Raw genomic sequence first — 20,207 nt, forward strand, 5'->3', positions numbered from 1 at the left:
CCACTCTCCAGAGCCCCACCTCCCACCGCCCACTCACCGCATGGATCCCGGCCAACCATCCGCTGCTGACTGGCCCTATTCAACCTGCATTCACCGGCGATGGACCCTGCAATTAACATAACTAATTGCTTTGGCACCTAAAGGCTAAACAAGAGGCTGTGCCAAAGGACAATCATACGTGTGTGCATCTGCATCTGTCACGTTAAAGCAAGGCCCACTCCCCTAAACCTCACAGAAGAGAAGTAGGGGATCTCCCTTTTAAATGTTTCATACCAACCACCCCACCTCCCTGTTCAGCTTCTTTCACCGAAGTCCTCTTTTGTCTCACTTCCTTAATGCAGTCAAACCAATGGGGGACACTCGAGTCGCCCGAATGAGTTATTTTTCTCTCCTCTTTGCTCTTATGCTCTCTGGACCCCAAGTTAAACTTAAATCACCGTCTGATTTATGCCCGGCCTTGTGCACAAGTGGCAGAGACAATGCAGGTCAAGATGATAGTCACCCGGCTGAGATGGGGCAGCTTGCACACACCTATAAATCCTGGCCATTATGACCCACCGTCAGTTCACCTTGAGAGTGGTCAGAGGATTGGGAAGGTGCTGAATCCATCCCAGGCACAAGGGTAACTGGAGAAACTGCATTTTCTGTGAAAAATGCAGAGTGAAGGCTGAGTGCTGAATGAGTTAGCTGGAACTGAGTTGATAGAGCTAAATACTTGCTAAAAAAAAAGGCTAGCTAAAAGCTAAAACTACCAAAACAAGTAGCTAAAAACTAAAGGTTACGTAAGATGACAAAAAATAAAGCATGTATGTAAATATAAGGAAATGAAGAGATTTTAATGTAACTATGTAGTAAAATATTTGTAATTAGTTAAATGTTTTTAAAAAGTTTAAAGCTACAAAATGAAAAAAGTTACAGCATGTATCCCCTGAATGAACTGAACGTTCTGATATATGAAAGCTAAATTAGTACAAAGTATACAGAAGTAGTTAGATTTCAAAAACCATACGCAAAAGTAAAAATAAAAAACAGGAAAACAACAATGTGAATGTTGAATCGGTATTCACAGTCTGTTTTAATTAGACATCCAACATGTAAGAGAATATAATCAGTGAAACAATCGGCTGCCAAAGGTCATCATTTCAAAACAGTTTCATTAGGATGAGGTGCTGCCCCCCATTTTTCTGCCCAGAAACATCCCATTTGTGTTTTTGTTTCTGCTCTTGAGGAACACAGTTACAGTAAAGCCGTCATCTGAGATAGTATCTAATTTCTCTTCTCGGTCACAAAATGGTTTAGTGTGGGGTTTATCTTTTTATCACATATTGTAAAAAGCGACATTTCTCATCAACATCTTCTGTCTCCTTTTCCCTCCTCTTACTCGGCTCGCTCTATTCAGGGTGCATCTGGTCAGTCAGCAGGGCCAGGTGGTTGAGAAGGAAGGGGGTGGAAAAAAGGCAGAAGGCTCGCATCTGCATATACATACAGTAACCAACATGCAATTGTAGCACACTGAATTTGCTAGGCACCAGTGACAGACATAAAAAAAGAGCAGCTTCTACATCTGTCTTGAAATTGTCTATACATTCATCAGAGTTAAACATCAGCTTGATCAGAGAATTTACAGAGTATAACGTATGTGTACAAGTGACATTTGACATTTCTTATTAAACAAATATATAGTTTCCATGTCTGTTCAGCCACAGGATCTGCGTGACATAAACTCCATCATCTGTATTAGTCAGCAGGGGTTCATCAGGTCCCTCTGGGGCTGACTGTATGCATGCCAAACATTTGTAACCACACAAACTAGAGAGAGCTCGTTGGATCAAACTCCCACTAAGGAAAAAAAAAAACAACCCACGAGACAAAGCAGACCATGAAGAGAAGAACTGAATAGATACTGGCTGTTACTCAAACTATTACAGTGTGTTGTACAAAGAGTAAACACACTGTAGACCCATTGCACATCCATGCATGAGAAGCGTTGGACCAGTTGAGCCAAAATGTATCAAGTAGTTAGTGGAGATGGGAACTGTATATCTGTATGTCCAGCATCAGATTTATTCGTTATTTCTAATATTTTCTCAGCATGGAAGATTTCTTTGATCCCAAAGAATTACAAATAAAGAAAAAAACAGACGTTATTAGACTATAATGATGCAACAGTAACCTCAGCTTCCATTGGTGCTCTGTTTTATGTTTGAGTTTTTCACCTTTCACTAAGTATATGTATATAAGAACAAAATACAGACAATAGCTAGGCCTGATTTTATATTACAGCTGTTTTTACAACTGGTTTTGGACAACTTGAACTCCATGGGTAAAGCAAGCTAATAAACTAATAGGAACTAACTAACTAATACTAACTAAGGAAGCAAACTAATACACATGAAATGTCCAATGGCTCTTGTGTGTTTCCCAGACGAGACAGACTAGTTCAGCTTCTTTTTTGCTGAATAATAACCCTCTGCTGATACCCCTGCTGTGTCTGTCAGGCCCCACTTAAAGAAATGAAAAGGCTTTCTTTCTTCACATTTGGCAGAAGTGGGTTTGAATGGAGTTTTACAAACTGCTGTGCATGTTTTCATGACTGTTTAGCCCTTTTAAACCAATGAAGCTACTCATTGCAAAGTCACGAAGACTGGTCAAAAAAAAAAAAAAAACTAAAACAAAAATCAATATTTTTCTCACATACTGTAGATGGTTAATGTGTGCTTAAATTACAAATTTGGAAGCAAAATTTTTGACTGGATGCCAACTATCATGTGTGTTTGTCTACCTACAAAAACAGCCAAAGTGACTGGATTCATAAAAGAGCAATTTTGATTTATTTGCACATGTTTACATTCAGTTTTGTTGAGTAAAGTATCCAGATAGCAAAAATAGGTTAGGTTGAAATGGTAAACAAGATACAAGATACACAAAACATGCATTTTTTATGTTTGATTTTATGCTTTCCAATGAGTACTTTTAATTTGTGACAAAGTTGTGACAAAGTTGTGCCACTGCGTGTACTACAAAATCTCCCATTTTTTCTAAAAAAGTATTTTATCCTTGTTTTAGGGACTGTTAGCAGTTCTTCTATGAAAAAGAATGGAAATATACAATGAATTCAAGTTTGCACTGGTAATCAACCAGAATAACCCAGTAATACTGCAGTATAATGTGACAGTAAATCAGTAGGCCTGTTCTGTATTCACTGAAGGATTTTCTTTTACTGTAGCTACACAGGCTGGCCTCTTGCAGCTGTTTGCCATTGTGTGTATGTGTGTGAAAGATAAGGCGTGAGAGAGGGAAAGAACAAGAAAGTATGCAGCATCTGTGTCAGTTCACACGCTCCCTTCCCAAACTTCCTCTTTTAGAAAAAGTAAACAACATTTCTTTAGGACAGATAAGGGGATTATAAGATTGTAAATGAGTAAAGCAGGATAACAATTGCTATCAAGATTTTGAGGGAAAAAATGAAATTTTTTCTAAATGGTATTTTGTCTTTTTTAAACTTACTGTACTTACTTTGTAATGATTTTACCATCATGTCATAAAAAGGGACATTTTTTTGTGTAAATAACAGCAAACCCCATTCATTCACTTTTAATCTAGCGGAACTGAAATACTGTTGAGGCCAAAATTGCAAGTGACTGAAGTAACCTTGCTTGGAGTCAAAATGTCTACCAGTGTTATGAAAACATGCCTGTTTGCAAACATAATGTTTGTTTAAAGTATAATATTGTGTCCTGCCATTGCCATAGAGATAACCAGAGAAATGTAAGAATGATGTTGCTTCTCTCAGAGAGAGAGACAGGGCGCTCCAGAAAACTGTCCAAAAGATGTAAAACTGTATTGTGACTGGTAAAATAAATTATCTCTAGCTGTCAATCTTTGAGTCTTTTGTTTCATTTGAAGTAAAAAAAACAATATGAACCCAACAAAGAGGTGCCAACAGCTGCAGTTCATTTGGTTAGAGGCTGGTTTCAGCAGTGAGGCGATCATGAACTTTACTACACTTTTTACACCTAATGTATTACATGTAAGCAGATTTTTCACAATATACTACTTCAAACAAGCAAATTCAATTAACCCTTACCTAACACTGCCACATTTCAGAGTCCCCTGCTAAGCATTTTATAATCAAAATGACTGGTGAAGTTAGGAGGTGACTAACGAGTCTCTTACTAAACTAATGTAAGCGAGGTTAACACATTTTATTTGTGAGCCTGTTGGAGTTACAGTTGTTTTGGAGCAAAACCTTGTGGCAGTTAGTCATTTTTTTATCTTAGATTAGAAAATTTATTTTTTTGAGTAACAATCTGTGGTGAAAAGTCTGGGTTCCTATGATAAAATGCTCAATGGCTCAGCAGGACTGTTTGCAGTCTGCCACAAGAATGATTGTCATAGTTTTAGTTCTCAATTTATTGCATCCAGGAAATTAGTTGTGTTTTTGAATAACCCTCCCATTCAAATTCAATGAAGGCTTAAAGCAAAGTACAATTAAACAGATGATTATTTTGACTAATAGATGAGTGCCGTGGCAGCTACATAGTGTATATGCAAAGTTTCCTTAAACCTTCTAAGCCCCAGCTCTTGCACATCACCCTGCATTGCTAATTTTGTGCCAATAAATTTGTATGGGCGTCCCGAATACTGTGCACATGTTCACAAGCAGCTTTCAAGGACAGAGTGCAAAATGAAGAAATGCCCAGCAAAGAAACTTCCCTCATGCAGAAGGACTGTTCAGCAGAATGTTAGACTCATCTTCTGAAGGCAATGCAGCTAACACATGGAGAGAACGTTTCTTTTTTAACACTCTCTGAGGAATTTAAAAGAGTAATTTTGGTGACTGCATTTCACTGGGATATTTGATGCTGATAAATCTCTCTAAAATGGTGGTAAAGATCTTTAATAACATTTTTTAAAAAGTGCAGCTTTTTTTTTAGCCGCAGTTTCATAGAATTAGAAGTTTTCCAACTTAGCATACACATTTATCCTACTTGATGAATGTGTGTGGCCTTATCAGTTCTTAGGCAATCCTTTGCTCGCATGTAATTTGGCTCGCATGCCAAACTCCGACTAGCTTCAACATCTTTGGCCAAAAGACCATAAAAAAGTATTAAAAACAAAAAAAGAGACGTTTCCTGCATGTAGCTATAAAGTAAAATGCTCCTGAAGCCAAAGAGAACCAAAAGAAACGATTCATAAAAATAAAGCTTACAAGTACAGTACAGTACAGCATATATATATATATATATATATATATATGTGTGTGTTTGTGTGTCTAGTCTGAGAATCCTTGTGGCAAAACATACAGCAGATATTACATTTAATAATGGTTTACCATAGCCCTTTATTTTATTCATTTATGTTGTGTATTTTTTTACATTGCAGCTACTTTTCTTGCCAAATCCTATTATTGCTCTGTTCCTTTATTACCAGGATGTTTCCCATCTTTCCCTCGTCTTCTCCTCTTTGCCTCCATCTAATCAATGTTCAGACTCTTGATGTTTCCTAATCTGATGCAGCCACAGATATTCCTGTCTGATTTCACAAGGCTGCACTTACCATTACATCCAGCACATTTATCTAAAAGGAACACGTCATTTTCCAGGTTTTCATCTGACTGGAAAATTGTTTACTGTAAGAAAATCACTAACATCAAATATGATGCTTGTTGGTATTAATCAAGGGTAAAGTGAGGGCTGTTTTCTCTGTGTGCAGGAACAAATGAATGATGGGTCATGTGAAGAAAAAACAGACAGTGTAAATTTACTGTATATGTTGGTTCTGGCAAGTGTAAATTAAAGAGTCTTGGAGGGTAATTAAGTTCCCAGAACATCCCACCCACAAGCACATTCTGCAGGCTCACATTTGCTTCTATTTCTATTTTCCTAAAGACACAAGAAAAATGAAAAAATGAACAATTCTCCTTGCTTCACTCTTAGTTAACCACAAACTGTTTCTGGTATAAACAGCAAGTCTTGCTGGTTAAATCATTACACTAACATTTCCAATAACACAGGCATTCTTGTAAGTTTTGGGGGCAAAACCTGTTTTTTTCTGTTATCACTTAGTTCAAATTAAAATGTTTGAGCTACAAGAAATTTGTTTATTTTTCCAACAACAGAGCTGTATTTCAATATGAAAACTTTTACTAATGTTAAAAGTATTTTTGATCATGATTTATGAAACAGTATAAGAAATATATATATATATATATATATATATATATATATATATATATATATATATATATATATAAACTAACTAATTAATATATACAGTTTATTAGTTATTTAGTTAGTAGTTAGTTTGTTAGTTATCTCAATATTTGAAATTATGTGGTACTAGCTTAGCTGTTTTTTAAAATGTTTTCAAACTCATAATTCAGTTTTTAAGATTACAACACTTACCCAATCAGTTACCCCTGAAGAATTTTGAAAATTGCTAAAATAGGCAACACATGAACTCATCCAAAGAACTTCCATCAGGTGTGCATGTGGTAATAAGTGTTGCTAATTAATTGTGTTTCACCCACTGATGAATACATCCAAATGCAATTAGTAAAATATAGGAAACTAACAAAGTCATCACAAAAAGACTGAAAAGCTCATCTACTTTTTGCAACACAGTGTGAAGAAAACAATGTGATTTACACAGCTTACTTGTTGCTCAATGTCTCGCCTAATCTGAACTTGGCTTGTTTCACTAGAAAACTTGCAATAAGTATGTGTACACAATTCGAAAACAAAACATTGTAACAATCTATGGTTAGAAATAATAATTAAAGGTGTTACTATATGTTCTTTACTGTATATACCATGAGGAAAACCACAAATCAGGAACAGCAAAATATAAACCCCCTAATTGTATAATTATTTTTCCATTTCCTAAAGATTTTTGTTGTCTCACCCTTACAAAGTAAGCCAGTTAAAGTATGTGCAAAACACTTAGTATGGAACTCCACTTAGAATTTTTCTTTTTCTTTTCTGGAAGTCTTCTAACAACGAACAACATCCAGCCAGTGCCCAACCACTGTCCATTGTCTCCTGCCTTATAGGAGTTGATGGCCAAACCAACCGTGGTAAAAACATCTACACTACCAAGTTATGAGACATTGAATGTGGACAATGTGATGGACACAGTGAAATCTTTAGTGAGATACTCAATGTGGACATCATCACATAGGAAGATGTAAGCTTCATGTCCAGGCCTAAAAAGGCAAATTGAACCGGGAAATTTTCACTTTACCATTGTCGAGCCTAATACTGCAAAACTGCAGTGTTTTACTCTACAAACCACGCCAGTGTTGTGAGTTTGTGTTAGGGGCACTCTGTGAGGGCACCACAAATATTTCTTGTTTCAGGAATTTATTCCCAGAGAAAAATCTCCCATTTCGAAGTGCACTTGTAAGCGGGCAGCTGCAGAGAAAGTCCAGACCTCAGTCTCTGCACATTCTCCAGACCTTTTCCAGCATTCATGTGTCAAAACATCTTCAACAGAATGAAGCTGAGGTCAGTGAGATAAAGCTGTGAACTTATGACACTAATTTCACATTAAGTCTGAATTTTACTGAGACCGTTTTTTAATTTTATTTTGATTATTCATTGCCTAAACTATCTAGAAGTGAAATGCTAATTTTCATGGTGAGTTAACACTTGAAGTAAATACATTTGCATTCCTGTATGAATTTTAAAAGGCCATGAGAGAGAAACAAAAAGATTTCAGTAAAACATTACTGAACTCTAGCGAGCAAATTCTAAATAGCTTTTCGGGATAAGCAGGTGTCAGTTAACTTGTTTGTTTTCAGACAAGATGTATCAATTTGTTTGCCTTTAATAGTTTGAATAATCTGCAATAGTTTTGAAATGCCTTCAGTTCAAAACTACAAATCCCCACAAGACTCATTCACAGCTCATCCTAAAGACATTAAACACAAATGAGTGGCTGGGCAGGGGGTCCCACGGTGCTCTTTGACAAAATAACCACTGACTGGTACTTTACCCCCTCTTGACATCCCACAAGCTCAAACATGCCTCGCCCCCTGACTCTCCCCTTTACAGTCAACCAACCTGCCCTCACCCCAGTCTGTCCTTCTATTCAATTGTGCCCTCCTTTTCAGTCTGACTCGTATCACCCATAACAAATGAGCCTCGTATTTTCTCCCCCTCCTTTTCCCCAGTTTCTCTGTCTCTATACTCTCTCCCTCTTTCCCTCCTTCACTCGGTGCCGATGAAAGGCAGGCATTGAGCCGGCAGTGGCATTCCAAAACCTCAGGCCTCGGCTCCAGTGTGTCTGGCTATTCAACACTGCTGGGAGCCATTAGTTTAAGTAAAGCCTGACCCGCCTACTCACCCACGGAAAACCGTCAGATCTCCTATTACACTCTACACATGGAGGGAAGGCACACGGCTTGCTCTTTGGGTACAACAAGTGTTGTGAAAACAAATGAGGAGATGAGCAAATCTAAGAAATGGGAAAAGCAAGCATAGAAAATGCCTTGATGAGACAAAGGGAAGGCAAGTGAGAAAGTGTTAGTATGCTGGTATGAGAAAGTGGCTGCATGTGTGCCTAAGATTTATGAGTGGTGGGTCACACGCTCACTTGGCTGCATCTTCTTTAACTTTCCACACAGTGAAGCCAAGTACTCAGCCAGACGCCAAACCCTTCTAACCAATAACTTCGCTTAAACGATTGTCAACAACCCCACACTTTTCAAAACCTCTCCAGCTTCTCCCTCATTTAACTTCTGTACCAGATATTGGATATCCATCCATGGAGCTCACAGTTACGTAAATCCTTGACTGCAGCAGTTTTGATAATTGGAAAATGATACCGTGAACCAGAGTTTGCTCTGCGTTGCCAGCTTCACCCAATTGTTGGCACATAAACATAAATAGTTCTCATAAACACCTCCATGTTTAGGAGAAGTCCTGTGTTCAACAGTGTGTACTTACTGAGACATCAACAAGCCCACACACAGATATTAAACTCATAGAGAGTAACTACAATGAACATTCATTTTAGACATGAGGCCTTTTTGAACGTCCCTGTAGTACATATTTTAGTCGCCGCTAATGACATATTAATCTATCTTTATAGTTTAACACTAAATCATTTAAGGAACAAATGCAAAGAAAATCTTAATATCATTAATATTTGGACAATCTGATGTAACTGAATTTTAATGACCTGAAGGAGTCAATTATCATTTAAAGTCAAAGATTCTGATTAAAAATAATAATCTTATACCACATGTGTGATTTCATGTACCTGCATTTGTTTAAACTCTATGAAGTAAATTAGTCATGGGATGAGTTTTTAATCTTGTCACTGTTCAATTACACGCCGTGTCCAAAATCCTAACAACTCCCACTCTTGTCAGAATCATCCCACTGAACTGCTTCACTTAAATGCACATTGCCAGTTGGCTAAGAAAGGAAAAATTGTCTTCTTTAAAGGCAGGTGATGACAGCACCACCTACGATTCAGTGCTACTTTACACTGTTTTCTTTCGCCTGATGTGAAAAGGTTCCTGCTTCCAGCAGTCGATTCTGTACAAACCGTCCATCTCCCCACTTTTTTTTTTTCTCCCTGAGGCAGTAGGAGCAGCTGTGTTGTTCTCTTCCCTGGCGATGGCCACACCTGTGATCTGCAGGTGGTTCATCTGGCAGCGGAGCTGGGAACACCTGGCCAAGCAGAAATAGAGCCTCCAGGCTTTACTTTGTGTGTGTGTGTGCGTGCGTGTGTGTGCATGTGTGTGTAGAGGGTAAGAGGTTTGGGGATTTCTGAAGTGCTCAAAAAAGCTGAAGGAAGATAACGGCTGTTTTGCTTTCACACACCGACACACTCATCGAAGGGCATGTGGTGGCATTTCCCAAAATTATGCCTCAGCTATGTTTGAACTTTTCAATGCCACAATACAATCCACATATGTAAATGTGTTTTAAAGTGTAAGAATGGCGACATGAGTAGGCATTCACTGTTCTACTTGTTCCCATACTTTTTCATTTGAAGACATAACAAAACCAGTCTAACCTCTGTCATCCTTGGCAATCTCTACCACTAAGCATCTGTACAGTAAACAAACTTTTGGCAGCACCTGCGACTTTGTTGCTTTGTACACTTACTGCTGGTATGACATGTTGCTGCAGAACTCGGCCTGGACAAACAAGTGAAGACAACAAGCTGAGACACCAGCTGGGGACAAGATACGAAAACAACGGCACCTAGAACATCGTCCGTGCTGCGAGCGAGAGCAGACAGTGTGCAACACAAGTTTATGTGGAAAGCGCAGGCCCTCTTCTCTGACAACACAAAGCCCAGCGGGAGTGAAATCAGAGAACGGACAGACGAGGTGAACTTGACAAAAGTCATAAAACTCAACAAGTGACACAAGGGAGGAAGAGGAGAGATGTAAGCTTTGGCACAAACTCTACTGCCATGTGTGTTTTTATGTCAAATCTATCAAGCAAGATCAACACTACACATCATCTTCATTCAGTTACTTGTCATGTTGGGAAGAACTTATAGTCTGTCAATCACTTTGCTGGATGTGTTTGCTCCATATGCTTTCTATAAAAATTACATATGTTTGAGCTAATAATTGGTGATCATTCTGGCTTAACTATTGCTATAGAGAAATACTGTCGACATGTAAAGAGGTGAGAGATGTTAACTTTAAGGAAAAAAGGGCAAAAGGAACAAACTAAAGCAAGAAAATGAAAAGCATTGTTTCTAAGGTGTCATATTGTCTGTGTCTTGTCTGACATGGTTTAAAGAGTTCTCACAACAAGTCTTCAATAATAACTCATACACAGCTGGATGTCTGCTTTCCTCTGCTCGATGACAGGCCAGCTGCATTTGGACTCTAGCGTGGCGGCCAAGACAGATGTGTAGGGATGGAAAGAGGAATAAGAGCATAAAAAGGAAGGCAATAAGGAGTGAGAACACAAACATAGGGTGGGAATATTAAGAACAAAGAAAAAAGAAAGGTTGGAGGGAGGCAGAAACATGAGACAGAAACAGGAGGTGAGAAAGAAGCACTTGGGTAACCCTGGAAGGCGTGGAAAAAAGGGGTAACCAATGCTAACTCCTCTTTGTCTGAGCCAAGTGGGAAATGATGGAAAGAAGTGAAAGACATGAGAAGTGGGAACAGTGGGACAGGCATAAAGCATATTGTGGTGATAAGTTTCTTTCACAGGCTCTTTTTATTGTTACTTAAAGTAACTGTGCCGATAAAATACCTGCACACAACCTTTAGACCTGCCTCCAACCATCCCTAACAAAGGATACATGCTTTCCCCCCCCACAATGATCCAAATGAAGCACTTTTAATAGAAGAACACACAAAAGAACTTTTAATTCCTCTTGGCTGAATGTTTCAAAAGCCATATGACAAATATGCAAAACCAGCCTCAAATCCTGAAAGCCGCCTTTTTGGAATAATCAAATGTGTCAAAGCAATGTTTACGCTACCTCATGACACCTGAATGCAGAGGTCTTTGTGGTGGCTGGTAGGATAACAAAATGACAGTGTTAACAACTCTCAGAAGCCACGCTGAGACCTGCAATCTAGTGTGAAAAACACAGCTGGGTTATCTTTGAAAGGCAGAGGAGTGATGTTTTTGTGCAAGCACGAACGCTCTAGAATCACTCATCTTCTGTGCGACTGCTGTTTCTGAGGTCTGCAAATGTCAGGCGATCCTCTATGTAAGATCACATCTGGATTCTATCCATCCAGTCGCTCTGTGCAGTGCCACACAGCAACAAGAAACAGCTGTGCAAAACTGGCTTCAATTAGCTTCACATTTTCCCTGACAGTTAATCCCCTTCCACTCTCGTTCTCTCACTGTTTCGTTCCTTTAATTGCTCGGTCACTCCCCCTTTTTCACTTTTTTTAAAGCTTTGTTTCAGGTTGCCACAGTGTCTGAAGTGAAAGACAGAGAAACACAGCATGTTAAATTGGAAACAGATGTTTGGACAGAAAGTCTTACTAAACTTGTAACATGACAGACCCTGTCAGACTTTTAAAAATGGATGATGCTGTTTGGGATTCAGCAAAATTAAGCTTGATAATTGGCTGCAGTGATTTGGCCCACATATTTTAATTTCCTGTAAGAGTACAAAATGTATCAATAAATAGGCCATTTAAATCTTTGAAAACATATTTCACTGCACGGCCTCATTAATATTTAAAATGACACTCGCAATTTCAGTTTAAATTTGGATACGTTTTTTACTCAGGAGAAGATGCTTGACTCTTTGTTGTGGTTGGCACATGTGCACCATTGTGCAACAACATAATTTGATAAGTCAAGACTTTAAACATGTTTCTTTTCCCCACTGATACCGCACCTTGCAAACATAAATGGGCTCCAGCAGTGCGGCACAGTGAATAAAACGTTGCCACTCATGAGTCATTAATGAAACTCAGCTTGATCTTATTCAGCTGCACACAATCTTGACTAAGCTATACAGTACAAGGAATTCATCTTAGGTTGGTCCAGCAATAGGAAATAGGAGCCAGTTTTTAGGTGAAGGAGCTGATCTGATGGGCTTGATGAGCAAATCTGGAAGGTTCTGCAGTGATTGTAGCCCTGGGGCCTGAGTAAAACACTAACAGGTGGTAGTGCTGGTGGAAAAGACCCACGCATAGACCAGAGGGAGTGAGAAGGAGACTGGGCTCCCAGCCTGACACGCACAATCACACAGCCAAAGGCTCAGATTTTACAAAAACACAGCTAAACCCAGGCATGACACATAGCGATACATACAGGGGTTTAAATTTAACTGATTGCACGTATATTCACATGAATACAGACACATGCCTCTCCTTAAGAAATGGCGTTGAGGTGATTCAGAATAGATCTGAAGGCACCTCTCTACTTCCAGGATGGGGAAATTCTCCCACATGGCAAAACACAAAAGGGCCCATGTCTGGCAACGTTAACAGCGTACTCAAGCCAAAACCAATTAAGGCTCTAATGCAAACCTGCAGGGCTCCTTTGTCGTTTATTTCGCCTTTTAATGTCAGAGGATTGGAATCTTAGTCTATTACCCACCCCAAAGAAGAGAAGAGAGGAGGCAAAAGGAAAAATTATCAGGGGTTCCAAATTATCCACATGTTTTTGAGTAGAGCTAATTAAATCAAGGAGGAATGGAAATGATTGACTGGTGTTGCAATGTTGAGACTACAAGCCGTTTAACACATTTTCTCCTGGTGAGCAAAGAGCATTCACACTTCCCAGCAGGCTTTCTGCATCAATTTACTCCAACTAAACAAAATCAAAAGAAGACAATAAATATATTTGAACTTTTTTTTTTATTATTATTTATAGATGCAGCTACATTTTCCAAAAATGGGAAATTCTTGTTCTGTATTATAGTGCACACTCTGCTGCTCTCTGCTGGACATTGTAGCTTCATTATTGTTGTCATTATCATCATTACAACAACATAATAACCACTACAATCATAGGTTTATTATGGTATTATAGTTAATCTGTAGTAAGTGAAGAGTTCTCTAGGAAGTCAGAGCCAAACAAGGCTAAAATTTAGCTTCAGGTTCCACAGACATCACTGTCACTGTCTAAAATCTTGTTTAAACACATATATTATTCAAACTGATTCTTTGCTGTGGTTCTTACATGTGCACTCCATAAATCCATTTTTAAAGATATCTTTCCCCATCAAAACCGCACTTAGCAAACATTATTATGTGATCCAGTCACACCACCGTAAAGCCCCCAGGCCCTGCTGACCCCACTTGTATTGAGCAGGACTGTACTATTGACCTCTGATGTAAAGCAGGCAAAAAGGAATAAAAAAAATCCCCCTGGCATCAAGCAGCAGCTCCAGCCTGGTTTCACACCGCCTGGTGTTTTTGTCTTGAAAGGCTGTAAACTCCAGATGGCAGAAAAAAAAAAAAACTTAGCTCGGTGGATTAAGGGCTTCAAATCCTCCGCTGAAAAGACACATAGACCCAAGCTGCTATTCAGCCAAATGGGCGCACAATAGCTGTCTTGTGGGGGCTATATCTGGGATAATGTGTCTAATAGAGTATGTGTTATGCATAGTTCATTCTCACAACTTAATGGATCTTAATGAGCGTAAGATCTTAGCAGACAAAGGGATGGCAGGGGTTTTGTTTGCTCATTATAATGATTTGATACATCAGAAGATTTTTTTTGTTGTTGCTTTGATAGTTATTCCTATAAGATAATAGTCTAGTCCCTTTATCTGGTATATTTTCAATAGCTATCTAAAAAATGTTATATATATATATATATATATATATATATATATATACCTCTTGAACTGAGATGCATTTGGCTCTCAAGCATAAAAAATATATAAGTTCCAAGCTGATGACATGAGACAATCATTAACACATACCTATAAATATCTATGTATGTCTGTTTTAATGAACTTGAGAAATAAAAATTAAAGAAAAGACACTTACTGGTTGTGTTGCTCGGCATTCCCACCATGCTTTTGCTTATTTAAGTTTGCTTCCTGGCTGAAAGAAGGTTTGTGATCTCTTCTCGAGTCCTTCTTCCTCCTCTCACTCGCTTCTCTTTGTCTCTAAAACACTTCTGCTCTGAAAAAAATAAATAACAAAAACGGAATGAAAGAGTCTATGGGAGGCTAGCAATCCGATTCAACACTAAGCATCAGATATCTTTTTTTTCCTTAGACACAACAGACAATATTTGTGTGGGTTGTACTAATTGTAGAAGCCAAATAATGCTCTTTTACAGCAAGGCAACTGCGTCTCAGTAATGATTTACTCCAAACGGGGGGTGGACAAGAACGAGACTCAGCTCTGTAATCCTCGCATCAGACTGCCTTGAGCAAACTCATTAATGACCTCAACTTGTTGGCTTATTGATTTTATTCTTTGTGTCTTAAATCTATAACCCAAAATGCCTCCAAGAACCCTCAAGTGGATGAAATTGAGAAATTGTATTTAAAAGTGGCCAGTACCCTAAGGGGGGGAAAAGATCAAATAAATACATAACAGTGTTGACACTTTAAATGTTGAACTATCAAATTATTTGGAATAAAACAAAAACTGTGTGTCATCTGTTGAGTCTGACAGCGAGCCAGAACCCCAAAGCCCACACAGTCAGGCTGGACCTGGACTTCATCCAGCGTCTCACGTGTTATTCTTCTTTACAAGCATAATATTTGGACGCTGGCAAAGAAGACTGTGAGCTGCAACACCCCCAGTACACACGCGCACATCCACGCACATGCACACACATCTACGCTGCCATCCCTCCATCCTCCCCTCCTACAGTCACCCACATATGCCACATGCTCCTGTCCTCCCCCTCCTCCCCCTCCTCTTCCTCCTCCTTCCCCTCCAGCTCCCCCATCCTCCACTCCTGCCAGGCTGCCACCTGCTATCTGCAGCATGCCGCACAGCTGCTCTGCTACAATAACAAATTAAAGTCCACCGTGGCAGGCAGGAGTCATTACCTAACTCTCCTGCCACAGACGAGCTAAGGAGCTATCAGCTACCGACTCTGTGTGTTTCCCCTCTTTATGATTCAAGAACGGGGCACTGCTAATTGTTTAGATGTCAAGAGGAGGCTCTGGGTCAGCTACAGTTTGGGTTAAATAAGCACAGACGCACAATGAGGTGTTGATGCATGTCATGTGCCGCTGACTTCAGAAACAGGGTCGGATTATTGCTTCAAACTGTCCTTCAGAAAGGTTTTCAACTCTTTGGATGGCAGTATGATATCTAAAATTGTATTGGGTTTGCATCATTTAATCAAGACGCCCATGTAGGTCAAGTTTTCTTGTTATTTTTGAAACATTTGAACTCTTCACTTTCATGCAGTATATGGTTGTATGTGTCTGTGTGTCTGTGTGATTTATGGAGATAATATGTCATTGTAAATAAGTGTGGTGTAGAAAACTAAAGCATATACCTGGCTTAGAATGTCATTTCAAGTATTTTCACAGACCTCCTGCCCAAAATTAGTGAAACTGTGTGATGACATAAAAATTAAAATAAAAACCCAGTTCAACAAGTTTGTTTGTTTGTTTAGCTCAGGTTACAGCACCTGTAGTAGGTGTGTTTGTTGGAAGAATATCAATAAAATCAAGCATAATTTTCTTGCTTGTCATGTAAAATTCTCATTATTCTATAGGAAAACGGTGATTCTGTCATTCTATATAACAATCACTCACTTTGTCTGTGGCAGGTGCACCCATTGAAAGAAGATTACAATGAAAAAGAGAATTTTACTGCGCTACAGTAGATTGCCTCATTCACGGTAAAGCAGATATTTTTATTTAGACATGACTATTGTGTCTCAGTCAGGACACTCGATCCAGATTTTAGTCAACTAACCAACCGATGACATTTGTTTTTAATTTTTGTAAGAAGACTGTTTCTGAGCTTCCAATAGCTGCTCCCAGCCTGAACAGTTTCACTGCTAAGAAAAAAAATGTATGTAAAAGAAAATAAGCGTGTCATCTTGTTGAACCAGTAGTTTGATTGACTTATATTATGATTACATGTCAGTGTGGGAAATATATTCCATTTTTCAAACTAACCCTTCTAGATTTTTGAGATTTAAGTGTAATTGTCATTGCTTCAGTGTTTAGTTTGTGTTATTATAATCTACCACCTATTCATTAAAACATAGGGCAAAATCTTTGGTTTTGACAACAATGTCCATGTAACTCATCTCGTCAACCAGCTCTGTGACAGGTTAACAAAGAAACAAGTAGTCAGTTAGCAGGAGGCTGAAGTCAACGAAGGAACCGGCTCAGACGTCGGTGGGATTTTCCGAGGCCACTATGGTCCCTCTGTGTGACAGCTGGCCATTGCCCCCTTTTGTTGCCTTTGAGCGTCTTTGTCACAGTCTCTTTAATCACACCAACAGGGCTGTTACACAGCAAATAAGCTGACCTGACCTGTGAGCTGACTGAATGACTGGCCAGAAAGTATAATCCACTAAGGTGCTGCAAAGGGTTCTTTTTGTTTGTTTGCCTTTTTCATTGCTTCATAAACTTTAACTCAGGTCCACAATCACCACTCAGGCTAAAACACAAACATAATGACAATTTAAACCACTCAGGCATATTATTATCATCTGGTTATCATTTAATTACATTAGTGTGTCACATGGTAACGACCAAACAAAAAGCTATCATTTGATGCCAACTGGATTTTTCAGTTTCCCATTTTTGGTCTAAACTGTGAAACCCACATTTTAGTTTTTGACCTATAGAAAACGGTATTTATGACAGATCTTTATGTGACATGGCTTGTGCTTTGCTACATTTTTTCTTTTTTTGTATGAACTAACACCTATTGAATTAACTAACTATTTTTTTGCACAGTATGTTAAACTGCTCGTCACTGAGAGTTATCTCTGAACTTTTGTGTTTTCTCTCCATTTCCAGTGACTTTAATCATTTGTGGAAAACCTGCAGGACTTTCTCTCATGCCGTGCCCACACATCTATTGTTGAGCTTTAAGAGGATCTGCCTTGGAGTTATCTAATAGTGCCAACAACACTGTGTAATAACTGTGCGAATATATGAGCCTTGTGTCTTTGTTTACTCTGTTAAAACCCTGTTCACTTTCACTCTAAACTGTACAGCGGTTGACCTGACATATTCTAAGGCTCCCATGTGGGAATGTTTTCTCCAAATTCTTTGTTCTTCCAGTGCACTGTACAAAGTCAAGAGAGGGCAAGTCATTAGCTGGGACTGTTTACCCTACTTTCCCAGCAGTCGTACCATCTGCGTGTGCTCCGTAGGTTGCATAAGGCCTGGCAGATACGACACCTCCGCAAAACCTGTTTCTTTTTAACCATTGTTTCACTCTTTCCAATATTAGCTTTCTCTTCCGTGTGCTTTTATTGCCATCCCTTCTGTTGTTTTTACACAATTTTTCTCTATTTATCAATTATCTTTTTGTGATTTCTTTTCACTTTTAATGTTTTACGTACTTATTTCTCCATTACATGCCCCTCTTGTCTCCTCTCATCGCCTGTCCTTTCCTCTCCTCCAGTCATCCCCAACAGCTGACAGAGCAGACCCTGCCTGGTGGTGACACTTCACCCACACCGACACACGCCGACCCGAGCCAGATCACTCGTCCATGTGGGAGCCAGAGCCAGGGCCAAGGCCAGGGTGGAGGATGAGGTCGGGTGCATNGGGGTGGGGGTTGGGGTGGGGTGGCTGTCTTATACAGAGGCCAGCAAGATGGCCCTAGTCATCGAAATCATTCATTGCCTGCTGTTCTTTCTGTCCCTGTACTCCTCCCACTCCTCACATTTTTTTTTTGTCCTCCTCATGTCAGGGCCACAAGGCACGCGTATCAGCTGAGCGCAGGATGGTCGGAGTCAACAGGGTCAGGTGGCAGACGCCTGGTTAATTCTCCTGAGGCTGCAAACTGCTCACGTCAGCTCATCCAAACGGCCACTGAAATGCACAGATAAAGACAAACCCACATGCAGTAGCATCGACACATATGCCCAGTTCTTCTTGTAGGAGCATGATATTATTAGCGGGGGCTTAATCATTGGAGGGGGTTGTTGATGGGGTTATGTCAAGCAGATAGATCAGCATAAAGACGGAGGAGGGGAAGATTATAAAGGCATGAGCAGATGGAGTGAGAGATAGCCCTATTATGTAGATCCTTCTAACCCTCATCCCTGTCTCCTCTCGTCCACTTGGATCCCCCATGCATATATACCTTTACATTATTCAGTAGGTTATAATGAGTAACCGAAGACTGTGGTGGTTAAAAATGTGGTCATGGGGTGGTTTAGATGGCAGAAGGTGGGTCACAGGTGTACAAGCCTGAGACTTATTCTTCTGTTTGACCTCTCATTATCCCCCTCCAAGTTCTCCTTCATTATTATCTTGTGTCCTCGGGTGTTTAGGAGGCAACTGTCTGCCTACTGCAGTCTGTTTATCGCACGCCCCGTCTTTCATATTTTGGGAATACATTATGCTATATTTTAATCAATTATTGTCTGCTCATCTGTTTGTCTGTTTCTCAGTTTAACCATCTGTTTGTCTTTTGCCTCTTTGATGATCTCTGACCACATTTGGCAGATACTTTCCAAACACAGTGACTGAAAATGACATTATTCTAAATTTCTTTGACAGAATAAAACTTCACAATCATCTAACTACCACTTTGGACAGATTTTGATTGATTTTGCTTTGGTTTGATGGAGTATGTTAGACGTAGTTGCACAGACTGTGAAATGAATAGACTGGCAAAGCTGTTTGACTCTGACTGAAGTTTAGCAAAAACCTCACGGCCCCATCTAGCTCAGTCTGTTTTCTTTTTGTCTGTTATCTGTCTGTCCACCAGCCTGTGGTGAACGGCCTGCAGATAAGAGGTCCGGTCTGTTGGTACAGAAGAACAGGTGGGGCAGGCTAAACAGTCAGCACAGCCTTGACTCACACAGACAAACACTCACGCACAGATAAACACACACAAGCAGGTTGGAGGGAGGCAGGCAGTCAACCGCTTAGACACTGGCCCATATGGTGGACCTCTGGAGCTGTTGTACGTTGCAGATAAGGGAGGGACGGATGGAACCTAGCAGAGATGTTTGGAGGATGACAGGAGCAGGGGGAGGCAAAGGGAAGCAGGAGGGGCGTTGAAATTATTCAGTAGGCTACCCCAAATGTTCACCGTCTTTGGGGAATTGAGACATGCATATATGTGACTGATTAAACTCATATGTGGAAAAAAATTAGATAGGATAAATGTGTCCCAACTGTGCTGTGTTCAGAATAACTGGTTGCATTAATATTAAACTAAATTTTTAAAACTGTTTTCTTGGCAAATGGTAAGTCTACTGATTGCTTTGTTTTGTTCCTTTCACCTATTTTGATTTTTTTACAAACTGAATGTTTCAACTTGAATGTAAAAAAGCAAATGCTGAACTTTGAGATCAGTACCATTTGTATGTTGGCATGCTTACAAGATTATGAAAAAAGTCATATTTTAAGAACCTTGGTGCAAAAATGGAGCATGAACCCATTAAAAATTGTATGAAGAGTCAAAATCTCAGACTGTGAGGATTAAAATATTTACTTGATGCAAAGGGGGGTGTTTAAATTTGTTTCAGGTGAGAATCACAAAGAAATTTGGTGATACATTTGTATTAAGGGCATTAATTCTAAAAGGTTGGCACACACCTTTAAACACCCTTAAA

General features: G+C 39.4%; 1 protein-coding gene across 1 annotated transcript in view; it reads right to left on the reverse strand.

The window, feature by feature from the left end:
- Nucleotides 1-14,565, reverse strand: part of cbfa2t2 (CBFA2/RUNX1 partner transcriptional co-repressor 2) — a 35,099-nt gene extending 20,534 nt beyond the window's left edge. Inside the window, exon 1 of the mRNA XM_017408930.3 lies at nt 14,459-14,565. Within this exon, the coding sequence (XP_017264419.1) occupies nt 14,459-14,486 (28 nt within the window). The 5' untranslated portion in view covers nt 14,487-14,565. The remainder of the gene's footprint in view (nt 1-14,458) is intronic.
- Between the last annotated feature and the right edge of the window lie 5,642 nt (nt 14,566-20,207).

Source organism: Kryptolebias marmoratus, linkage group LG4, assembly GCF_001649575.2.
Source record: "Kryptolebias marmoratus isolate JLee-2015 linkage group LG4, ASM164957v2, whole genome shotgun sequence".
Lineage (NCBI taxonomy): Eukaryota > Metazoa > Chordata > Actinopteri > Cyprinodontiformes > Rivulidae > Kryptolebias > Kryptolebias marmoratus.